The sequence below is a fragment of the Xylaria bambusicola genome, assembly GCF_022495145.1.
Source record: "Xylaria bambusicola strain CBS 139988 unplaced genomic scaffold F5B22scaffold_6, whole genome shotgun sequence".
NCBI classification, from domain to species: domain Eukaryota; kingdom Fungi; phylum Ascomycota; class Sordariomycetes; order Xylariales; family Xylariaceae; genus Xylaria; species Xylaria bambusicola.
The window spans coordinates 906,158-929,228 of record NW_025953559.1 but is presented as its reverse complement, the minus strand read 5'-3'; the positions used below and the strand labels follow the sequence as shown (position 1 = coordinate 929,228).

Below are 23,071 nucleotides of genomic sequence, written 5' to 3'. Positions count from 1 at the left end.
GGCCGAGGTGGCGTAAACAGTCGGAATCAAGAGCGCGCGAGGAAATCGTGCCATGACTTAGATCTACGCGAAACCATTACACATATAACATAATAGGCACTATATAAGTTAACGACCGTCGCAGAGATCTCTGACGTCACGGTTTTCAGGCCGTAGCCACTGAACACAATTGCGCATTCGGAATTCATCATCGATGATAACACATTGTGTTACACTAAGAACCCAATCTTCAGAAAATCTAGACCATCAACTCTCCACATGTTCTACCTAGGCTGGTCCCTTTCTCGGCCCCTTGCCGGCGTCTTGCGTGGTAGTAGCTCCGGACGGCAAGAGCCTCTCGCACGCTATCGTCTTAACTAAACTTAAAGCATCAATAACCTACCTGTTCGGATACCTAACAAAGCTGAATCTCCAGTTCGTTTAGCCATCGAGTTTCACAAATCGTTGACACGTATATTTAAACTTACTGCCTCACACAGCTACAATAGCCCAAGTGGTGGTAGCTCTAGGCCAATATACTTAGTTACCAATACTATGTGTTGACACTGTCTGTATTGTCGCTAGTTAGTTGAGTTCTATCGGGTAATTCTGATGGACTCTACAGCTACTTCAAGAATAGTGAACTAACTGCTTGGGGATTTCAGACAAAAATGACCTGTCAGTGACGGGCGATTTCACAAGCCGCCACTCATCAATAAGCACATAGGTATTTCTACTCATTTACACCACTCTTTATAGACTCTCAACGACACAGACTTGTTCTGTCTGAACAATGGAGTGAGTGAGTGAGCGAGCACTTAGATATACCAATCGCCAGTCTCATGGCTACGCATGCGATTCTGGTCAGGCTAGGTGCACAGGGGCGGAGCGGAATTTGACTGAGAACTTACTATTAGTACTTCGGATACCTTGGTAGACAAGAGATATGGCTCCTAAAGCGCCTTCTCAGCCACGTCGCCGGTAATAGTTGTGTACGATGAAGTCTAGACAATTCTGTAACCAACAGCTGGGTGGTGTGATCGTTGATGGAATTCGTCTAGACCTCAGGGAGGCATGCCACCCCGCACCAAGAGTAGGTACTTACTTTACCATAACCATAATCTAGCTTGCCATATCACAGGTACCTATAACAGTTGGCAGTTTATAGTGCAGATACAAGTAGATTCGGCGCGAAGACAAGAGACTACGAGAGGCTGATCTAAGCTTAGATGAAACAGTTCCGCTCAGTATATCTGCCTACCTGCATCTTTTGAACGCCGGTAGCCGAAATATCTACATATACCTAGTCGCGAATTGCAAACAGAGAGCACCACTTTTCGGAGTTAGGTCTCATATTTGACTGAATGGGCTTGAACTAGAAGGCTAGAATCGTGTCCTTGGCACACTAAAAGTCCCTGCATAATGCACCCAGCATTAGACTACTACCTAAGTAGGTACTTTAAGTATGTATGTACAGTGGGTTAAGCGAGGTACCTGGTCTAGACAGCATTGCCATTCTCGTTTCCCATGCTTGCGCGAACTTGTCGATTTATATAGACGGGATTTGGGAACCACACGTGATGTGATGTAGTATGTCTGTAATAAAGTCCGTGCCACAGGGCCTCGGCATGATGACCCAGATGTGAGACAAGACGAGGCAGTAGTCTAGTCTAGGTTCTCCTGGAAACAAACGAGCCTTCGATGGTGCTAGTAGTACCTAGTCGAGAGTCGGAAGGATTATGAAAGTGATTATGAACGAGACCGTCGACTGTGTACATAAAGCGGGGAGAAAAGAACAAAATAATGCACAGGGGCGAGGGAGTATAGGCTCGTATGGGCAATATGACCAACACAAAGACTCCAGCAGTTACATAAAACTTATTTCCATGATGTAAATTGCAGCAGGGATAGACTAGACAAGTATACACACCTCTAAGATGAAGTACCAGTGTTCATCGAACACATGAGTCTGTACCTAGGGCATGGCTGACTATACCTCCACTGCTAATAGCGACGTCACGTCACAACTGGCAGGGTTTTCGCGTTCAGCACAATTGCCTAGAAATCCTATTTTATGGGGCGCACACCCCCTTCCGATCTCGAGAACATGCGTCTTGATCGGAAATCGAGCCTGTCAAAAAACGCAGACGCAACACAGCATTCGCTTCACCATATGTCTATTTCAACCCTCTGGTCGACTGTAGTCATGGCGGAAATTCAGGGCAAGAAGCGACGAAGCACACGGAAAAGACGAAAACACAAAATCCCATAAAAAAAGAGAGAGGCATTTTGGCCGCAAACGCCTGTTGTTGTTAGGCGTTTACCGTCTCTTGTTGGCTCATCAGTGAGTGCCAAAGTCAGAAGATAGAGTTTTATTGCCATACGTAAAGCATCTCGAATGCCTTTTATCAAAGAGCGATAGAGGATCACCACTGGACCCCTCGAGACTCTCTAGCTCAATAGTACACCCGTTCTGCTTTACATGCTTCACGCTTTGAGCTAGCAAACGCTCCTAACCCAGGCCTGGTGGCGACTAAAAGGTCATATGGATACTGGTGAGTCTTGCACCTCAACCCCATAAGATATGGCCGGATCGAGACTTATAAGGGTGCTTCGGCACTACATGAGGCCTCGACCTCCATTACCCCAGAAACCGGAGACTAACAAATGTTTTATTTAGTTTATGAGATTTAGGATCAGGTCTTAGCTGCTATGCTTCTAGGCTTTATTCTATGATACTGACCTGGAGAATCGGACTTCTACTAGCATCTTTAGTATCGTTCGCATAGTTGTGCTCCAGTCACTAAACCGCTTGCCTTTACTGTGCTGTGGTTCTTGGATCACGTAACAGCGAGCTTGGATGCGAAGCTACACTCTCCTTGCTCGAGTCTTACAGACTAGATCACTCAACATACGGACTACGCGTGGAATCACTTCCTTGCCTCGTCTACACCACGTGCGGTACTGGGCTTTGTCCTTGTGCACCTCTCAAAATTTAGCTTTCTTTTCCAACACTATAAGTTCATCGGACTGCTCATTTGGTAGAACAAATCGTCTACTAGGTCTCTGTTCTCCCTTGCCGGCTGGGGTTCGATATTTCTCGTCAGCTCGGACAGCAGAGGGTGCAAACAATATGTCGGAGGTCAACGTCGTGATCTATCTAGTGCGGCACGACATGCGCGTAAAAGATAATCCTATATTGGACCGTCTTGCCTCGTCAAAAGATCACGGCTTCACACATCTTCTCCCTCTCCATGTCATCCCTCCCTATCAAATGGAAGTGTCCGGCTTTTTGAAGAATGGTACAAAATCTCCCTATCCCGAGGCTAGAAGCGAAGTTGGCCGTTTCTGGCGCTGCGGACCGCACCGAGCTCGGTTTATAGCTCAATCGCTCTGGAATCTCAAGGACAATTATATTAAGTTGGGCAACGATTTGAATATACGGATCGGGAAGTCTCATGAATTGCTAAAAGATCTTATAAATGGCCTCAAAGAACAGCAAATAAGGGTCAGTGCAGTCTGGATGATTGCTGAAGAAGGGTACGAAGAGGAACAAGAGGAAAAGAACTTGAAGGAAGCTTGTTCGGCCCTTGGTATCCAGCTCGAAATGTGTGTGGATGAGAAGTATTTTATTGACGAGTACGTATGCTGCTCTCTGCTGTTCCTCCGTGGGTAGAGCTAATGATACTTCGTCAGCCGAGATCTAAAATTAGCAACCCCTCAAGATCTTCCAGATGTTTTCACCTCATACCGCAAGATGAATGAACCATTGAGAGAGCGTCCACGACCGACGAAATCGCGACCTTCAGGGGGCTCTCTGCCCAAGCCCGTCGAGGCATCTCTGATACCCGCCCAACCAGATCCTTTCGAGATTCCGACGTCTCTTGAAGCCCTTGAGGCCGCCTTTCTTCGTCCTATTGAACGAGATCTTCCGGCAGTCATTCGTGTGGACGAGATGAAGTCTGCTCATCCATTCCGAGGTGGTGAGGATAATGCGTTAGATCGTCTGCAGTACCTGATTAACTCAGGCAGCGCTTCGTCGTATAAGTCATCGCGCAATGGGCTATTGGGGGTAGATTATAGCACTAAGCTATCTGCCTACCTAGCACAAGGCTGTATATCTGCTCGCCAAGTCCACGAAGAACTCTTGCATTACGAGGATGGAGCTGATGATAAGTACGAAAATACGGACGGATACGGACAAGGGGAAAATGAAGGTACCCAGGCCATTCGGTTCGAATTGCTATGGCGCGACTACATGAGACTCTGTACCCGAAAATTTCGAGCGAAGCTGTTTCATCGATCGGGCTTTCGGAATGAACACAGTCAGAAGTGGAAAACAGCGCGTACGGACGACAAATCCGCCGAAGAGCAGTCACAATCAACTGACGACGTCGCCGCCACTGTGCACCGAATTCTCGAGGGTACAACTGGTCAAAGTCTGATTGACGCATCTCAACGAGAGTTGATACACACAGGATACACATCCAATCGGGCGAGGCAAAACGTCGGCAGTTTTCTCGCAAAACACCTCAACATTGACTGGCGCTATGGCGCAGAGTGGTACGAATTCATGCTCGTCGACTACGATGTCAACTCCAACTGGTCAAACTGGCAGTATGTCGCTGGAGTAGGCAACGACCCTCGGGGTGACGCCCGTATTTTTAACCCTGTGAAACAAGCTTTCGACTACGATAAGGATGGGGAGTATGTTCGTTGTTGGGTGCCTGAAATTCGAAAGGTCGAGAAACTCGAGAATTTATTCCAACCATGGACGACGCCCAAGGAAGATTGGGAACGGTTCGGCCTGAATGGTCTCGCCATGGCTGAAAACCCAGTGAAAAGGATAAACTTCTCAGTCGAAGGGAAACCAAAGTCTTCCCGTAGGCCTTACGTTCGCAAGCGTGGCCAGGGACGAGGTGAAATGAACAACTCGACCACTTCTAAATCGACGCCTTCTGATAATGGTATTGAAGAGAAACCGCCTACCGCTCAGGGACCACACGGGGCGAGAAATTCTACGGCCAACTATCGTGGCGGTCCTCGTGGGGGAGCACGAGGTATGGGTGGAGGTGGAAGGGGGCGTGGCTATGGTGGCCCAAGAAGAGGATTCCACGGAGGTCGTGGTGGCTTTCAACAATCGTACACCCAAGTGCATGGGGCCATACCACCACATCCATGGTCACAATCCCACATCGGACCTGCATAACGAGACGTGCAGCTCTGCGCCACAATCATGATCTATACAACAGGAGTCTGTGTGTGCAATTCAAAACGAATAATGGTTAATGAGTGTGTACAATATTTCAAGCACGGCCTTGATTGCATGTTGCTATTAGGACAGCATAGGCGATCACAGGAGCCTATATGTGTTCCCGGTTGGAAAAGAAAAGGCAGGGTTTCATTAAAAACAAAATTGCGAAGTGTCAGCAAGTTTAGATCTTTCGTCGACTATATTAGTCAATTCAATACAGCGCCAATGTTGTTGGCGGACTTCAATTATGTTTCTACCATCATGGTATCTACCTACACGCACATCAAGTAATCAGCCTGGCCCAAAGGGCGATTAGGTTAATAATATATTGCCAGATAGGCATCTACAACAATTCGGTCATTTGTAGCACTTCTAACTGAATGGCTTGTAAATATACGGGAGGGTGTGCATCGTCCCACTGTCTGATAGCTTCTTGGTCAACAGCTGATGAGAAGATGGACAACCCCCTCTCCATTGCATGTATCGTGCACACCCAAAATCTACTCGTCTCGTGGACGTACAAGGTTTTGCTGTTTGCAAGTACAGCAGACTTCTATTCTACTCTAGAGCTCCGTAATGCATATCCGTAAACCCATGATGAGCTTAGGACCATCCACATCTACCCCTATCGGCTCGGGATCTAGAAGTCTTTAACGAGAGGTTGAAGTTTGAATCCCTTAGGGACTACAAACAGACCATTAGCCTCAGCAACGGTAAGGCCCTTCTCGTTCTCGAGGGTGCCGCAAACCCAGAGCTTGCGATCGCCTTTCCTAACGCCATCCCTGCCGACAACGTCATCGTCAGGGTTGACGACAGGCTTCGCGCGAATGATGTAGAAGTGCTTCGTCTTCGTCGGGTGGCGGTACGTGATGTCGAGGTTCGCAGTGACACCGGTGCGGCTCGGAAAGTGGAGAATGGCACAACGTCCCAGCGACTCGTCAAGCAGCGTCGCCAGCGCGCCACCGTGCACAAAGCCCGGGAACCCGGCGAGCCCCCCGCCAAAGTACACGACCGTCACGACCTCGCCGGTCGCCGCGTTGTGGAAGATGCGCTGGAACGGGAGCCCCGCGAACCCTGCCATCGGGCCGGAGGTTATGCGCGACCGTGCGGCGGACACGCCGCTGTACGCATCCCAGGACGTCCAAGCCGGGTCTGTTGATAGCTCCTTGACAATCGGAAGCTCGTTGCCGTCCTTTTGGATCTTTTCTACCAATAATCTTTCTCTCGCGGAATCAATGGGCGGCGGCAAGATGATCCATTCGGCTACTGTGCCTATGAATCCGCCGACGATGATAAGCGTCATGGCGATGATCCATCGTCTGCGCTTTGGACGTTGAGGATTTGGCGGGGATAATAGGTCGCTGGCGTGTGTTTCTGTGGGAGTTGATGGAAAAGCGGTCGCGATCGGCTCTTGCGATGTTGGTTTGGAGGGCGCGGAGAGGCGCGAGTGGGATGTTGCGAAGTGCCTCGGTCCGTGAGTCTGGGCAATAAAGTTGCCCGAGAGACGGCCCCATGGTATTATCGTCGCGCGCCAGCAGCTCGAGGAAGTTTTTTGGCATAGTAATGAGCGGCCAATTGGCCTAGCGATGCCCTGGCGACACAGGTGCTGTGATGGTCGGAGCATCTTGACGCCAGCTACGTGACCTGGATGCTAGGGTTCCCAATACCAACAGCCATGATGATATACACGTCGACATATCGTACAGTAGAACTTCCAGCTTGCAAGTCAGCGGATTCATATTTTACATATTATAGCTTTAACAGATAATATCTGTATATGCCGTATATGTCATTAGTGCGTTTGAAGCTAATAATATACCATCGTGAGTTACCGAGCTATCTAGCTACGCATTCCATCTAAGCCTACCAAATTCAAGATTTTCATGAGGGATGGGTAAAGCGACTGTTGAAACATTATCGGGAAACCGTTCGTAGACAACAACATGGTGGCTAAAGGCCGAAATTTTTTCTGGCTGAGAAGTCGATATTGCGACTAGACATTGGTTTTGCATGAAACAATCCCATCGCCAAAAGATCTGCGCCCATCCCACATAGCAGCGAACCAAGACAGCAATGTTGCGGAAAGCGGTCTAGGATAATGAGACACAAGGTGATCGTTCTCAGTCACGGATGTTCCCGTTATGAACACTCGGTTTCAGACCCCTCCCAGCTTTTGCAATGGTATGTGAAATCAACTCCAAGACGTGGCTCTTATAGTAATGCGCCTATGTCTTCATACTAATATACTCGGTCATGTTACAAGGAGTGTCTTCAAGACATAAGGACGTTTTACACGAGACGTCGCGGGAATGCACGCCAACAAGTCAATGCATAGCGCAAACAACAACATATACGTGGTCTACTCTGTCTAGAAAACTTACGATACTGCCACTACGATCCGCGAAATCCGGGCACGTTCTGGTTGATCCTACCACGAAACATGTTTTATACGCAGTAGTCATGATGTTCTCGACATTCCATAGTTGAGTTAGATCGGCCCTACACCTACGCTAGTTACTAGATCTGAGCCGTCTATGATATCCCGCCTTGGCAAGTCGATCAGAAACGATCATAACGGACAATAAAGAGGGTGTGAATCGAATAAGTTCCACTCCCGGAGATAAGAATTAATCTATGATCTCATGAACTTACTAGACACCGGCATGCCAGCCGAATTTGGTATGTACTCTTTCGGGCTAGGTGTTGAGGCACGCGAAATAGAGACCGCCAAGCGATTCGTGATGGGACCACGCTGGAATGGCATCGCGTAGGTAGTCATGGGGAAATTCTTTAGGATCAATATTGTATGATGCGTACGTTGTCTCTCTGTCACTCTCATTAGCTCTTGCGTTGACCTAAACCTAAATATAAACACACGTCACTCAAACAAAAAAAAGTGAACCTTAGCCGAGTGAGCTTCCCTTTCCCGCCTGCTGCCATAGAAGCCAAATCATTTTCTCCCCGTTGGCATATTGACATTTCCGGCCATGGCGTATGATTATGCTTTTGTGTAAGCCAAATCATGTATGGCATTTGAATTCAAACTCTGTGACTAATATTCACCACCAGGCACCTTGTGTACACCATTCCCCTCGCTGGTGTCTTGACAATCATCCTGAAGCCCCTTCTTCATCGATTCGATGTCTTGAAAACCTTGGCTTTAATTCTGATAGCCTTCTTTTCAACTTTGCCTTGGGATTCGTATTTAATACGCAACAGTATCTGGACTTACCCTCCGGATGCCATAATTGGACCCCGACTCTTCGCCATACCAATTGAAGAGCTGTTCTTTTTTGTAATCCAAACCTATATCACGGCGCTATTCTACATTCTATTGAACAAGTCTGTTCTGCACGCCCAATTCCTCACGAACCATGAAGTGTCGTCTCCAGCCGCTCGCCGTCTCAGAACTTGTGGTCAGCTTCTGCTGTCTGCCGCCATCCTAATTGGCGGTATCCTTGTGAGCAAGGGAGGCGAGGGAACTTATCTGGGCCTTATTTTAATTTGGGCTTGTCCTTTTCTTCTACTTACCTGGACACAATCGGGCTATTTCCTGCTCAAGCTCCCTTCTATCTGCATCGCACTTCCCATCGGTCTTCCTACAATCTATCTATGGCTTGTTGACGAGCTCGCGTTGGGGCGAGGAACATGGGCTATCGAATCAGGAACCAAGCTTGGTTGGTGTCTATGGGGCAACCTCGAGATTGAAGAAGCTGTTTTCTTCCTGGTAACAAACACTATGGTAGTTTTCGGCCTAGTAGCATTCGACAGAAGCATGGCGGTTTTCGACACATTCCCAGAAATGTTTCCTGAGGCTTCCCGACGCGTGTCTCCCAAGGCGTTCATTAAAGCGGCACTTGCAGACCCGGCGAAGTATGATATGGAGCGGGTCAGAGGTATAAGAGAAGCTGTTAGCACGCTCCGGAGGAAAAGCCGCAGTTTCTATCTTGCTAGTGCTGTCTTTCCTGGTGCCTTGCGCATCGACTTAGTGTTGTTGTAAGTTTCACAAACCAAATTGCTTCCACGACGAAATCTAATCATTTACTAGATATTCATTCTGCCGAGTTGCCGATGACCTCGTCGATGATGCTGATAGCAAAGCTGAAGCGTTGAAGTGGATACAAAAACTTACTGGGTATCTTGACCGGGCATACAGTGGCCCGGGTAAACAGTCGCGCGTAACGGCCGACGTCGATAGCTATGCTGAGAAAAACTTCCCTCTGCCCGCGCGGTCAGCCTTAAAACTGCTGCCCACAAGGCTTCTCCCAAGCGGTCCCCTCTACGAGCTCTTGGAAGGGTTTCGTATGGATCTAGCTTTCACTGACGCCAAGTTCCCTATCGAAACTGAGGCCGACATCCAGCTTTATGCGAGCCGCGTTGCGAGCACTGTTGGCGAGTTATGCCTCCGGCTAGCGTTCCACTACAGTGCTACAAGGCTATCCAAGGACGACGAAGCAAGACTCATTCAAGCGGCTACAACCATGGGGTATGCGCTGCAGTATGTCAACATTGCTCGCGATATTCAGGTTGACGCTGAAATGGGTCGTGTCTATCTGCCTACAGATTGGCTCAGCCATGAAAATCTGACTCCTCGGGATATCTTGAAAGGTCCCAAGCAACCAAAAGCAGAAGTACTCAGACAGAAGCTTCTAGATCTTGCGTTCCAGGAGTATGGGAAATCACGGTCTACAATGGACTTGTTGCCTGACGAAGTTAGAGGCCCTCTCATAGTGGCGGTAGAAAGCTATATGGAGATTGGCCGTGTTCTCCGAGAGGGAAGCGGTGTCCCTCACAAGACGAAAAAAGGGCGAGCAACCGTCCCTCGTTCCAGACGCCTTTGGGTTGCCTGGAAGAACCTTCGAACATCATGAAAGCCATTTCTAGTTTAGAACAGAGCGTGCCAGGGGTAATACTGTCTACTTGTGTTCCTTGAGCTGCAGCGAATAGCTCAATAAAGTGACCTTCCTTAATTCTAATACTACACCTTTCAACTCAATAATAAGATGAGGCCCAAAGTAACGCCACGTGTCAAATGAAAAATGCAGGCATGATGTAGATATGTAGTAGCTGGAAGAACAACGTGAGTACTTTCACATGCCAGACAAGCTTAAGGTCCTTAGTAGTGGGGAACCGTAGACAGAATCTCGGGATCGAAATTGCGGATGGGAAAACAAAGAAAGCGATAAAAACACCTCAGAGGGGTGGAGTCGGCTCGTGTCTTAGCTTGGCTAGCTGTATGCGGTGATGAATCATCGAAACTCTCTCAGGCACGGACAACCCAAATTCCCTTCTCTTCGAAAATGATGAGATCATCTCACACACCACCCATGTGCTTGGAAACTAGGCTTCTTTTTTTTCAAATTCCTAATGTCACAGACTAATCTGCATGCATATGGGCTGCAGCGTGCCTGGGATATTCGCAGGGCGGGTGGATGAAAATTTAGCGCAATTCTGCGATCATCCTCTACCATGTTGTGTCAGAGAGATCGGTGTTCATCGTATAAACTACGGGAACACCCGGATCTGTCTCATTCCGTAGATATGATGTACTTATTAGTGTGATACGCCGCGTGCCTTGCTTTTCCAGGGCAGTCAGTATACGGAGGTCACAGTACTCCCCTCTTTTGGTTTCTCATCCCGAGATCTCGTACTCAAGATTCAAGACCTTTATCGTAGTATGCTCTGTATTGGGCTGGGGATTTACTTACCATGGAGAAAGTACTACCAAAAAAAGCGATTGTGATCGGTGAGATTTACATTCGAACCTTTGACACCTCTCTTGTGTCATTCGTGTTGCCATGTTCGCTGACAATATGACACAGGCGCCGGTGCTGGTGGCATCGCAACCGCGGCAAGACTGGCTAAAGCTGGATTCTCTGTAACGGTGTTGGAAAAGAACTCGTTCACAGGCGGACGATGCAGCCTAATAACACATGAGGGCCACCGTTTCGACCAAGGGCCCTCGCTACTACTGCTGCCCAAGCTATTCCGAGAGTGCTTCTTCGATCTCGACACAACGTTGGAGGCTGAAGGCGTCGAGCTGCTCCAATGCCCCACGAACTACAACGTCTGGTTCGCCGATGGCGAAAACTTCGAGCTGACGACGGACCTCGCGCGCATGAAGACGCAGATTGAAAGATGGGAAGGCAAGGACGGATTCGTCCGGTATCTCAGCTGGCTCCAGGACGCTCATGGACATTACGAGCTGAGTATCTCTAAAGTGCTCAACCGCAACTTCACTGCTTTATGGCAGCTCGCGACGCCCAATTTCATCCTTGCGGGACTGAAACTCCACCCGCTCCATAGTATCTGGAACAGAACGTGTCGATACTTCTGGTCGGACAGATTGCGTCGAGTATTCACGTTTGCGACTATGTATATGGGCATGAGCCCCTTCGATGCGCCGGCAACTTATTCCCTACTTCAGTATACAGAACTTGCTGAGGGAATATGGTACCCCCGGGGTGGTTTTCAGATTGTACTCGCCGCCTTGCAGCGAGTAGGAGAGAGATTGGGCGTCAGATACCGACTCGACACGCCCGTAAAGCAGGTGTTAACGCACCCAGACGGCAAGACAGCGCGTGGAGTGGAACTAGAAACTGGCGAAGTACTAGAAGCCGATGTCGTGATCGTGAACGCAGACTTGGTGTACGCCTACAGCAACCTGTTCCCCCAGAAAGCAGCGCAAACACAGAGTTACAGCGAGCAGCTTCGCAAGAAGGACGGGTCTTGCAGCTCTATCTCTTTCTACTGGAGCTTGGACCGCAAGATTCCCGAGCTCCAGACGCACAACATCTTCCTCGCTGACGAGTACCGCGAGTCCTTCGACGCCATATTCGATCGCCAGACACTGCCCGACGAGCCGAGCTTCTACGTCAACGTGCCCAGCCGCATCGACCCCAGCGCCGCCCCTGAAGGCCGCGACTCCCTCATCGCACTCGTGCCCGTGGGCCATCTTCTCCAGTCCAGGGGTTCCGCGGCCCCTGCCAACGGCGAGAGCGGGATCCCTCGGGAGCAAGACTGGGACGCGCTGGTATCGCGAGCGCGTCGCGCCGTCTTGGCGACCGTCCAAGCGCGCACAGGCTGCACAAATCTCGAGCAGGCGATAACGAACGAGATCGTCAACGACCCGTTCACATGGGAGGCCAAGTTCAACCTCGACAAGGGCTCCATCCTCGGGCTGAGCCACAGCTTCTTCAACGTGTTGGCTTTCCGCCCCAGGACGCGCGCCGAAGGCTTCAAGAACGCCTACTTCGTCGGTGCTAGCACGCATCCGGGAACCGGCGTGCCTATCGTCCTGGCAGGGTCTAAAATCACCGCCGAGCAGATCCTTGAGGATATGCGGATGGCGGTCCCGTGGAGGGGTCGTCCGAGTATCATTCGGGACCAGGGCATGCCGCAGAACTCCATGACGAGGCAGTTGGACAGGATACATGCACCGTTTCGCGAGTCGAATTTGTTTGCGGTCTTGTTAATTGTTGCCGCTATTGTGATGTATTTTCTGGCATATAGCAGTTTCTCTTCGCGGTAACACTTGATATACATACATAATGAGGCTGACGTGCCTACAGTTTGGCTTTTGTGTATATAATTATTGATCATACCAGACGGGAAGCCGAGCCATGGTATTATTATTAAAAAAATTTTGTTTTAGTTAGTCATATTATTAGGAAATTTAATCCATCTCCATATCGTGAATCTTATTATGCATCTGCCTGACATTATTGGCATGCTATATTAGAGTTGACTGAGCAGTAGTAATCTTGGGCCTATCCCGCCATTGGTCGAAAAGCACCGAGAACATGTATTATGGGTTACTCCCCCTTTCACAAAAGTTCTCAGCGAATGAACAATATGGGCTGCTCTTTGGGCATCAACGCAGCACAGTAGAGTTATACTAGGGCATAGACTGCGAGACTCGTCCACGGACACAGGAATATGCAACATTGCAATCTAATCTCGTATCAAATTGTGACATGGCTAAGCTAACCGAAGTCTCCAAAAGAAATGCCAAATTGCACCTATATATCTAACATGCATGCATGCATTTTGCTCGTTTCATTTTAGTCTCTTCGACTCATCATGGTGATTAGGTGGATAAGTAACCAGTCGTGTCCCGGGCCCTTTTGAATCAGTCGTATAATATAAAGATGTGAGGAAAGCAAAATCATGACAAATAACAGAGAAATCGTGCTCAACATCGTAATCGAGGAAAGGTGTACCCATTCCATTCTCTTTAATCACGACGTCGGCTTCTGCTGCGCTCCCGGCTCCGGCTATGATCGCGGTGCTTAGAATCCCTGACGACTAGCAGTCCTTCGCTGCTCTTACGGCCATGGTGATGTCTTCCCCTCTCCCTCTCCTTCTCCTTCTCCTTTTCTCTTTCCCTTTCCCTTTCCCTTTCCCTCTCCTTTTCTCGCTTTCTCTCCTTCTCCTTCTGTCGCTCGTACTCACGATCCATCTCCTTCTCACGCTCGCGCACCCGTTCTTCGGCCTCGCGAGCCCGCGCATCGGCGACTTTCTCGACGGCCTCGAAGCGCTTGACTTCATCGGGCATGCGCGTGACGACGAGCTGCTCGCAGAACAGCCCCCACTCGCCGCTCGTGCCTGCGCGCACCGCGTCCGCGAGGTCCTCACGGTACCGTTCACGATACGCCTTCTTGATGGCAGCGAGGTGTTGCCGGTCCCAGTGGAAGCGCACGAGACGGCTGATGAGCAGCTCGCGCCGCAGACCATCCTTTCTGGACGCTGTCAGCGCGTGGTGTAGGAGCAGCGCGTCTCGGACGGGCTTGTTGATAATGCCGTTGAGGATGTGCGCTAGTAGCTCGCCCTGGGGGAAAAAAGTCACTGTTAGCTTTAACTACGCATGCGTCTGCATCTACGGCTCGATCGAGATCTAGATTGGCAGATTAAACAGGAGGTATTGCGAACTTAACCTCCAGTGAATAAGAAAGATGTGATGAAAACTTACGACTAGGTTCCCACTCTTTTCAAGCGCGTCTCGCGCAAAGTTGCTGTGGCACACTTTAGCATAGAGTCGGAGCACTTCTCGCATATGCTCGTCGCTACGGAGTAGCACAATCTGAATCATGGCGCTCTCACCGCCCTTCTCGGCGCGCACCGCTTTCCACAAGGCCTCGACGTCGTCATCCACCAATCGACGATCAATCGGCAAAAGACGTCCGTACCCGTCGCGGTCCTCCATGCGGCGCTCTTCGAGGACAAGCAGGACTGCCTTCTTGAACTTGTCTTCCTTGAGCTCTGTCCGCATGCACTGCACCAGCGAGTCCTTGTACTTCTTGTCGGAGAAGGCGTCCTTGATCTTGCGGATCTCCTCGTTGGTGCGGCCCATAAGGCTCTCGATGAGCAGCTCGCGGCGCGTCTTGTCGCCCTGGTACCAGAAGTTGGCCCAGTACGCCTCGGACTCCCACTTGCCGAGCGCTGTGGCGTAGCAGGCCTTCATCAACACCGGGTCTTCGTCCTTGAGGCGCAGCCGGATGTGCTTGGCGATGTTCACGCCGCGCTTGTCCGGGCCGATCTTGACGAGCTTCTTGTACTGTGTCCGCAGCTCCATCACCTGCTCGTGCGTCAGTCCTGGCAGAATCTCGATTAGCACATCCGTCTTGGGCGCCCGGTGCTCGCCCTTGAGGGCCTGCGACAGCCGCTCTGCGTCATCCTCGGGATCGTAGAACCGGGCGCGCCGTCGCGTCTTCTTCTCCCCGCCTTCACCATCTGAGAGCCCAGGCGAGAGCGGCTCGATGATATCAAGCCCGCTCGTCTTGGGGCTGTGCGCGGCGAGAAGCAGCGGAGACGGCATTGGTGACGATTGTTGGTACGTCCCATGGTACGACTCGAGGAGGGGGGATGCAGGCGGCGCGCCAGAGCTGCTGCTATAGGATAAGGACGCCGAATGATGACCCGTATTCACGCTCAGTGTGGACATGCGGTTAGTTGGGGGATTAGGCGAATGGTCCCTGCGGCCGTAGCTTGAGGGCTGGTTGACCGCCAGTACATTGGGCGCCGAATATCGAGGATCCGCGCCATAGGAGTTGCGATGAGATGAGCTCGGCATAGGCGGAGCGGCATTGACGCTTGAGTACGGCAACTTTTCGTCAGGCTTGTCATGAACCCATTGTCCTGGCATAGTATAATTCTGCGTAGGCTGTGGAGGCTGATGGCTGCCGGCACTGGGCTTGGTATTAGCCAAGGATGGGACGCTACCGTAAGCCAGGTGTTCCTCTTCCTTTTCCTTCTTGCGGCTCTTTTTCTCATCGCGGCTCTCTTGTGGCTTGGACGCATATTTAGCGGGCAGAAATGCGTCAGCACCCTTTCGAAGCGTACTTTGCACGGCTTCTACCACATTCACGTCGCCTTTGGACCTGCGCGGTTCTTGGGTAGTGGCATTAGAATACCGTGAGTCTACATCTGGCATGGAGGGCATGTCGATACCCTCATGGCTCCGACTATAGTATCGTGACTCTTGGGTGGGAGAGGCTATGCGGTATGAGTCTCGGTGACCATTGTGGTTATAATCGTAGGCAGGCCGTCGCGGGCCTGTATCGTCGTAGCTGAAGCCGGCGGGCGGAGAGGGCATGCGAACGGCGTTCAGGATGGAGGGCGACTCTGAGACGCGCTGCCGACTACGATCGCGAGACTGAGAGCGTCCACGTCCGTCGTCGCCGACACGCAAAGACATACTTGCAGCGCGCACGCGACGCACGAGTCTCGGGAGAGTGACGAGTTATTGAGGCCCGTGACCACTGACTCGGACCAATGTCTTACGTAGATGGACACTCAATAGTAGGTAAGCTACCTCAAATTGGTTCCTGGGAGAAAGCACACACGATTCAGCGAATGAGATTAAATACTGCGGGGTAACAGCAGATGGTAGGGCTGGACTTGGCTTGTTGGATTCCCACAGCGGTGGATCTGATGGGGAGCTTGTACGGTAGCGTGGTGTGGTTCTGGCGTGGTGTATGTAGCTTCTCGGCTTGGATGTGTGGATGATGGCCAAGGTCGACGCCCCACGATGCCCCTGGTCACGGTGAGGCCGAGCTGCGGTGTGCAATTGCGCGAGACGTAGCGAAGGCCGTCACCGCGTTACCGCAGCGCTTGCTAGAGGTGGTCACAAATGATATCCCTTACCTCGTGATACCGCACAGGGCCTGATCTGTGAGCGACAGTGGAAAGGGAGGAAGGAAGGGGGAGGAGAGCAGCAGATGATCAATAAATAGCGGATTTCCCATTTCGTGTCCATGAAACAAACAACTACCCTTCTGACTAAGAAGCTCAGAATGCCTGTTAACACCACACAGTGACCACACAATACTATAGTACACACACACATGTGCAAGGTAGGTGGCTAGCATCTAGCCGAGATAGATGGAGAGGCCGTGAGGCGCAGGATTCGATCGCCTTTCCTTTGCTAGAAGTTCTTATCCTCTCGAGTTCGAGAGAAGCAGCTGGTTGGCCCGTCGAGACAAGCTCCCAAGACTAAAGAGCTCTTGCAGATGAGGCGGCCATCGCCAAGCAATGTTGCTGCAGGGCCCGGTTTGGGGGCCAAACCCAACTTTGCCCATCATCGCACAAGACAAAGTCGCTGTTGCACGCGTGAACTGGCATTTGGTTTGTTTGCGACCAACACACCGATTATTAGGATGCGTAGACGTGTGTACGTCGATAGCTAGGCGTGTTGTGGTTTGCTTACACGGAGCAGGCTTAGGCTTATTCAGTCCCTAAGGGAGAAATGATTCGCTTCTCGCATGGCAAGTTGCTTGTCAGCTTTTGCCTCAATGTCGGTGTATGGCCGATGGCAGAAACAGAATACAACCGAAGTGATGACGCGAATTGAAAGTCCAAGGCAGCCAGTCAGTCGTCAGCGCATCTTTCTCCGGACTCGACATCATTTGCGGACCCAAACAATGAAGCACTATAATTGATAACGGGTGCAGAAGCCAATGCAAGCCATCGGTGTGTGTATGTTGAGGATTGGACATACGTATGGGAATGTATGCATACGCATAAACACGTACAGAGTTGTTAAGAGACATGCAGGTAAACACAGTTGAACGTGGCCCATTGTTGCGTTTGAATTGATGTCAACCAGCGAGATCTAGAATGCCACTTTCCAGTTACTCGCACCCACCTAATCAGTATACAAGCTTACCAGTGGACATCGACGGGGTGCCCCATGATCATATGCCATCATCGAAACCATGTACGAAACGTGCGTAAATATGCTTTGCTCATCGGCTGCTCCGTGGATCTCAACCATAAAGGCGTTGTAATGTTTATGTTACGTCGAGGGCGCCTCCACTCAATTGGGTCTTGTTCGCTCTCTCGTTCGAAAGCCACACATCGTCAACGCATTGTCTTATCACTGCTCGAGTTGTAATGATCTCTGTTTACAGGATGGCTGATACCATCGGTTTTCATTGATTGTGTCATAATCCGCATTATGCCTTCATCGCCAAAACTAGCGATGGTGTATTCTATCAGCCCATGTCAATGTTTCTCGCTGGTCGCGAGCATATGAAATAGACCCCCGAAACGAGAATGCGAATTCGTAATCCCAAACGCCAGCGCATAAAAACCTACATAGCCCTGGATATATATTGCCCACCTCGTGACAATCATTACCTTGTTGTCACCAACTCGGTTTTCTCAGCCTCTCGCTTGCTGTCACTAATTTCTCTGACCGTCGATCCACAGAGGAGGCGCGCGTCTCGTGCTGGATCCTCCTTGCCCACCCCTTCAACGCTCAAATAGATTGGGCCATGGCTGGATCGGAAGCGGCGAATTCTAGAAATCCATGTTAGCGTTGAACGTACACGTCGGCATATCATTGCCTGTTCTTATTCACGTGTCCCTTACCTCGCGGTCACCGGTCTCCACAGCTCGATGACAAGTACGACAGCAATGAAAATAAGAACAATGCTCACCGCGAGCGTGTCAGTATTTACTCGGATGCGGTGATAGTGTAGGGTCTTGTCGGTAGAGAAACATGGGAGCCACAAGGTAGCCTCTCTTGATGCCTTTGTCTCTGATTCCACAATAGTCGCTTCCGACTCCCAGTCCCCTCTGCTAGCCCTCGTTTCCTCCCTGACAATGCTCGAGTCGGAGAATGGTGACTTGCTGCTCAAACGGTGGGCCAGCGACGCTAGATAAGAAGATGGCTTAGGCTTCTTTGACTTGTGAGAAGTCTTCTTTGGCGACGGCTTTGCGACGCCACTTGACGATAGCTGATGTTGACTGCTACTGGGCTGGATCCCCTGCGTTTTGGATCCATTCTTCTCGGAGGGCGTACTCGGCAGGTTGATCGGGACCTTGATTGGCGACCTCATTCTTGGCTCCTGTCGCTGACCGAAGTTGGACAAGTCAGCTCGGCCGGAGACCCCGGATATCGGGGCTGCTATAGCACATGACGAGAACGCCACAAAGTAGAGTGCTGACGATAACTTCATGGCAGACTGATGTGTTGATTCTTAGGCGTTGGAAGACAATGACACAATGTTTCGCCAATAAAACAAACAAAGAAGACCGGGAGTGAGTTCGAGTGTTTCTCGAGGTTTAATTAAAAAGGCGAAGAATTGATGAAAAGTAGCAAGGATGAAACTCGTTTCCTCCTTTCGTGCCGCCGCACGGATACCTGGAAGCGAGGCAGCTGAAATCTGCAGTTCCTCTCCGTTGGCTACAAACAAGCCTTTTCTGTGTGGTGGTCGCAGGTACAGGTACAGGTACAGGCACAGGCACAGACACAAACACGGCAGTGACCGGAGTACTGCTACACAGGCGGGCGTAAAGGATGGGAAAGAAACAGGTCATGCAGGATTGGACCAACTGTCGACACAGGGAGAGAGGGGGAAAAAGAGGAAAGAGGAGAAGATAGAAAAGAGAGAGAAAAGAATGGGGGTCCGATACCCAATGTTCAAAGTGCCGACAAGACTAGGCGAAACAGAGGGGAAGGAAGTAGTAGGGTAGAAGAAACAAAACGGTGACTGCCAGAGGTGATATATAGCTGCAGCGGATGTGCTAGTACTACATACATATACATAGGTAGTATGTAAGTAAGTAAATAAATTGGGGTTAGACAAGAGATGAACCAGATGGCCCGGGAATGGGAGGGCACAAACTGGCGTGTTGTGTGTGTATGGAGGGGGGGAGGATGCTATATAATTCTATTGTACACTACCTGCAATGCGTGCTTCTAGCTTCTAGTAGGGCTACGTAGGCGAGATATGAAGGCATAAATGGATGCAACGCGTCTTGTCGTTTCCAAGTTGTTCCTAATCGAGCCTGAATCATCTTCTCTATCTACTAAGTATGTATATACCTACCTCGGTATGTACCTACACAAGTGGGACGGGCAGAGACCAATATGGGATGATGGATTAGATGGAGACGGACGGATTCAGTGATGTGTTCATGGATGCTCTACCTACATGTTCTACATGCTCTACATGCGGGTGCGGATGGGGTTCTCGAGATGGGGACGACACCAGAGACACGCTATTGCTAGCCTGGTCACAGACCTTGTTTTGCCTACATAGTGACTATTTGTTTGCTTGCTAGGTATTTCTTTCCCTGATGGTCTTTTTGATACCTGGAACCATGTCGTGAGAACCGAGTGCGGGGACTGGCAAAGTGGGAGAGTCTGACGCCATTGCAAGGGAGACTACCACACAGAGTATAGTACCGGTAGACTAAATAAGTAGATTACTAGAAGCAGGCACTGCCAACACGGAAGCACGTAATGTTAGGTTGTGGCAGTCCAAGTCTATCAAACGAAAATAGGTACCAACAGGAAGAATGCTTGCTTACCTAGCTCCATACATATGTAGCTATTCTATTCAGGAGGGTCAGGGTATGTACCTGGTTGACAAGCACGGCGCAGGGATAGGGGAGGGAGACTTCGGAAGCAATTCATAGGTTGTTGGCGATCCCACCGAGACCATGGTACTACCCGACTCGTACTTAGTAACTGAGTAATGTAGCTGCCTCGGGCCCCTTGCTCTTTGGAGACAATGCGCGCGCGCGCGTGTGCTATCATGAAGCTCGAATCAATTGTCGAGCTGGATCACCACGGTTTCAAGACGGTGGACCAAGGTTCCCTGCCTGCCTGCCTGCCTCCCTCCCTCCCTCTCTCTCTCTCTCTGTCTCCGGTGGACCAGATCATTTGCACCATTGTAGCCATCTATGTACCTGTCCACTACTGCAGAGTGTTTGCCGGCGGCTGCACATCATCATCAGCAGTGCAATGTCGAAGATGATGTGAACCTCTTATCATCCGCGCTCTTGAATGGACAATTCCTATATTATCATTATCATTCTTATTATTATTTAATCTATTCGCTCGCACATTCCATGTCGTCCTCGGCGGTGGTCAAGACCTGTATGTACATACTATCGATGCCATGGAAATGGTAAAACGGTAAATGTCTTACAGCGTGCAAACTTTGAAGTGGAGATACATGTGTCTACCTAGGTACTAGGGTGCACATGATGCCCTCGATATGTTGTCATTCCCTTTTTCTCTTCCCTTCCTCGCCTATCTCGACGTTGATTTCTTTCATGTCGTTCTGTTCACATGTACAGGCCCCCCCCAATGCCTACCTGCGGTGACAACGGCCCGACACACCTACTTAACACGCGTACTATAGGCATTGCCTACATAGCACGTATGTATAGTGTAATTCGCTGTAGACACAGACGCGCACATATCCGACGGCTTAGAACCCTGCACCGCTCACGAGATGCAGCAGTGCAAGGATCTACCTTACTTAGTAGATCGATAGGTATGGTATTCACAGTACTAAGTATGCAGTAGATGGGGAGGAGGCTGTACTTACTTTGGAAACATTCGTCTGCCGCGTGGTGTGCATGTCGAATACCCCGTTGCACATCAGGATAGCGTCTTGGCTCCCACACCGTTGTTACCGAGGACAGACGAGGATACCTGTCGTCCCACGGGTCCTAGCTTGATACGTAAGTAAGTAAGTAAGTAGGTTCGATACCCGGTAGTTTGAAGATGTCGAGAACACCCTCCGAAGTAGGTAAGTATGTATGTACTTAATGATCCATCTCAGATAAACAGCGACTACCACAACACCCCAAGCCGTGTGCCATTATCACGGTGATGGCTACATTGTGAGCTTCCCAAATCACGTCCCTAGTGTACTCGTATACCGACTAGGCAACTGCACCTAACCACGGCGAGCTCAATTATTCGGTGCTTTATAAGGGGTAAAAGGTCTCGATCACTCGTATCCGGGAAGCCCCGTAAGGCACAGCCTTCTTGGCGCAGGGGACCCAGCAGACTACTGTACGCAGATGGCACTTTTAGCCGCATGCCTCTAAGTACTTTACTTACTTAAGTAGTAGAGGTCAGATAGAGGTGTATTGCAGGCTCAGCTCCAGCAGAAAGGCAGTGTAGCGCACCTCAATCATGTGCATGCTTACGTATTACTCGATCCTTTTCATCTTCGATTCTCCGTCGCCTATCTAAGTATCTATCTCCCTACATAGTAAGGTACAGATAGGTAATGTGTGGGTGTATGGATGTCGTTTGGCAAGTTGCTGCGCTTCAGGCCCAAGCAGCCAGGGACAGATGTGTCTTTCGGCATGTCTATACTGGCTATTTTCATTCCATTACGCAACTAGCATTCGAGAACAAACGAAAGCAGAACCGAAGAGTAAACTACCTAGCAGACCCGTTGAGAAAAGACTCATGTACGATTGCGGATCGTAATTCTTCGCTCACATACGTAGTATGTACGTGATCTACACGTCTATCCTTGTACGCCACATACCGACTTGCTGTACACTGGATCTCTTCGCAGGACGGTTTGGAAATGGGGTGACGACGACATTGCCTACGGCTAGCCAACCATACCCACTCAATAGACCATGTTGTCCTTGATGGACGCTAATTGCAGCACGGGTTTCAATCCCCTCACTTCATGCCATTTTGACTAGCGTATATCCACTTAGTTGTCGCTCGTGTCCATCCTGCTACAATTGGAGTGTCGCGTATGAGGCAAGGCCCAGACTGAAGGGAACGCCTGTATATGTACTGAGTATCGTGAGATCAAGAAACAAAGGAACATTCCCAGATACTGAAAATATGGTAAAAGCATTCCAGTGCGCATGGCTGCGCGATAGGTCACGTGGCGATGACGCCAGGCGAAGCTTCGTCCGTCCAGATCTACCGTACAAGCATTACCTACCTTTTGATCTTCGGGCACTAAAACTAAACTGCATTTAAAAGCTACCTAGAAAGTAGTGTATCTCGTGTACGTAGTAGTGCCTTATGAAATATCTGGACTAACCTATTTTCAATGCTTTGTATGGCAGTCCTCTTATTACTTGAATCATGAAGCAGTTTCATCAAATATAGCTGCAGTACATATCTGGTTGCTGGAAAGTCTTGGTGCTCCCATACCTTTCTCCACCGCAACATTGACCCTTGATGGGCTGATGAAACATCTGAATTTGGGGTTTCGAGATCGTTTTGTATATTTTGTACTTCGTACTGACAATAATTATTCCGGCTATACTTGAAAACATCACCTGCATGCATGGCCATCGGGTGTTTATATGTTGACATGTCGACATGCTTCAATGTCTCAATCACATGTGTCGGGTAATCTTGCCGTTAATGATTGGACGGCTTTAGATATCTCAGCCTTCAGCTCTGACTTGATCGACCAGACGTCTCTTTTTTTATTTGCCTTGAGCTGCTTTTCGAGGTCTTCTATGACGGCACATGGAGTACCTAGGGATTCTCAGGAAGTTACAAGCTCCGTATAACAAGGGCAGATAACTGGGCTTGGAATTGAA

At 49.9% G+C, this 23,071-nt stretch overlaps 6 protein-coding genes across 6 annotated transcripts; 3 read left to right on the top strand and 3 right to left on the bottom strand.

Moving 5' to 3' along the window:
- Positions 1-3,112: 3,112 nt before the first annotated feature.
- F5B22DRAFT_660592 (cryptochrome) lies at positions 3,113-5,699 on the top strand (the record flags this gene model as incomplete). Its single annotated transcript, XM_047980303.1, has 2 exons — positions 3,113-3,618; positions 3,676-5,699. 2 exons carry the CDS (start codon positions 3,113-3,115, stop codon positions 5,186-5,188), a joined length of 2,019 nt encoding a protein of 672 aa, XP_047834295.1. The 3' UTR covers positions 5,189-5,699.
- Positions 5,700-6,988, bottom strand: F5B22DRAFT_468814 (uncharacterized protein). Its single transcript, XM_047972130.1, has one exon. The coding sequence runs from the start codon at positions 6,855-6,857 to the stop codon at positions 5,874-5,876; it is 984 nt and encodes a 327-aa protein (XP_047834294.1). The 5' UTR covers positions 6,858-6,988; the 3' UTR covers positions 5,700-5,873.
- A 982-nt stretch (positions 6,989-7,970) lies between these two features.
- Positions 7,971-10,323, top strand: F5B22DRAFT_468665 (uncharacterized protein). Its single transcript, XM_047972129.1, has 3 exons — positions 7,971-8,243; positions 8,303-9,229; positions 9,282-10,323. The coding sequence occupies exons 1-3, from the start codon at positions 8,221-8,223 to the stop codon at positions 10,102-10,104; spliced, it is 1,773 nt and encodes a 590-aa protein (XP_047834293.1). The 5' UTR covers positions 7,971-8,220; the 3' UTR covers positions 10,105-10,323.
- F5B22DRAFT_593688 (phytoene dehydrogenase) lies at positions 10,230-12,969 on the top strand. Its single transcript, XM_047974006.1, has 2 exons — positions 10,230-10,979; positions 11,056-12,969. The coding sequence occupies exons 1-2, from the start codon at positions 10,943-10,945 to the stop codon at positions 12,762-12,764; spliced, it is 1,746 nt and encodes a 581-aa protein (XP_047834292.1). The 5' UTR covers positions 10,230-10,942; the 3' UTR covers positions 12,765-12,969.
- A 355-nt stretch (positions 12,970-13,324) lies between these two features.
- F5B22DRAFT_468581 (Annexin) lies at positions 13,325-16,151 on the bottom strand. Its single transcript, XM_047972128.1, has 2 exons — positions 14,205-16,151; positions 13,325-14,063 (listed from the first exon to the last, which is right to left on the bottom strand). The coding sequence occupies exons 1-2, from the start codon at positions 15,927-15,929 to the stop codon at positions 13,470-13,472; spliced, it is 2,319 nt and encodes a 772-aa protein (XP_047834291.1). The 5' UTR covers positions 15,930-16,151; the 3' UTR covers positions 13,325-13,469.
- Positions 16,152-17,868: 1,717 nt separating this feature from the next.
- F5B22DRAFT_643293 (uncharacterized protein) lies at positions 17,869-18,696 on the bottom strand (the record flags this gene model as incomplete). The annotated part of the gene is made up of 2 exons (XM_047978246.1): positions 17,869-18,034; positions 18,107-18,696. The coding sequence occupies 2 exons, from the start codon at positions 18,694-18,696 to the stop codon at positions 17,869-17,871; spliced, it is 756 nt and encodes a 251-aa protein (XP_047834290.1).
- Positions 18,697-23,071: the final 4,375 nt, after the last annotated feature.

Excerpts from the sequence above, each read along its gene's own strand:
- F5B22DRAFT_468814 (XM_047972130.1), bottom strand. The coding sequence starts at position 6,857 with ATGCTCCGACCATCACAGCACCTGTGTCGCCAGGGCATCGCTAGGCCA.
- F5B22DRAFT_468665 (XM_047972129.1), top strand. The coding sequence starts at position 8,221 with ATGGCGTATGATTATGCTTTTGT. Across the intron at positions 8,244-8,302 it reads GCGTATGATTATGCTTTTGT|GCACCTTGTGTACACCATTC; the intron begins GTAAGCCAAATC and ends ATTCACCACCAG. Across the intron at positions 9,230-9,281 it reads CGCATCGACTTAGTGTTGTT|ATATTCATTCTGCCGAGTTG; the intron begins GTAAGTTTCACA and ends ATCATTTACTAG.
- F5B22DRAFT_468581 (XM_047972128.1), bottom strand. The coding sequence starts at position 15,929 with ATGTCTTTGCGTGTCGGCGACGACGGACGTGGACGCTCTCAGTCTCGC. Across the intron at positions 14,064-14,204 it reads AAAAGAGTGGGAACCTAGTC|GGCGAGCTACTAGCGCACAT; the intron begins GTAAGTTTTCAT and ends TTTTTCCCCCAG.
- F5B22DRAFT_593688 (XM_047974006.1), top strand. The coding sequence starts at position 10,943 with ATGGAGAAAGTACTACCAAAAAAAGCGATTGTGATCG. Across the intron at positions 10,980-11,055 it reads AAAAAAAGCGATTGTGATCG|GCGCCGGTGCTGGTGGCATC; the intron begins GTGAGATTTACA and ends AATATGACACAG.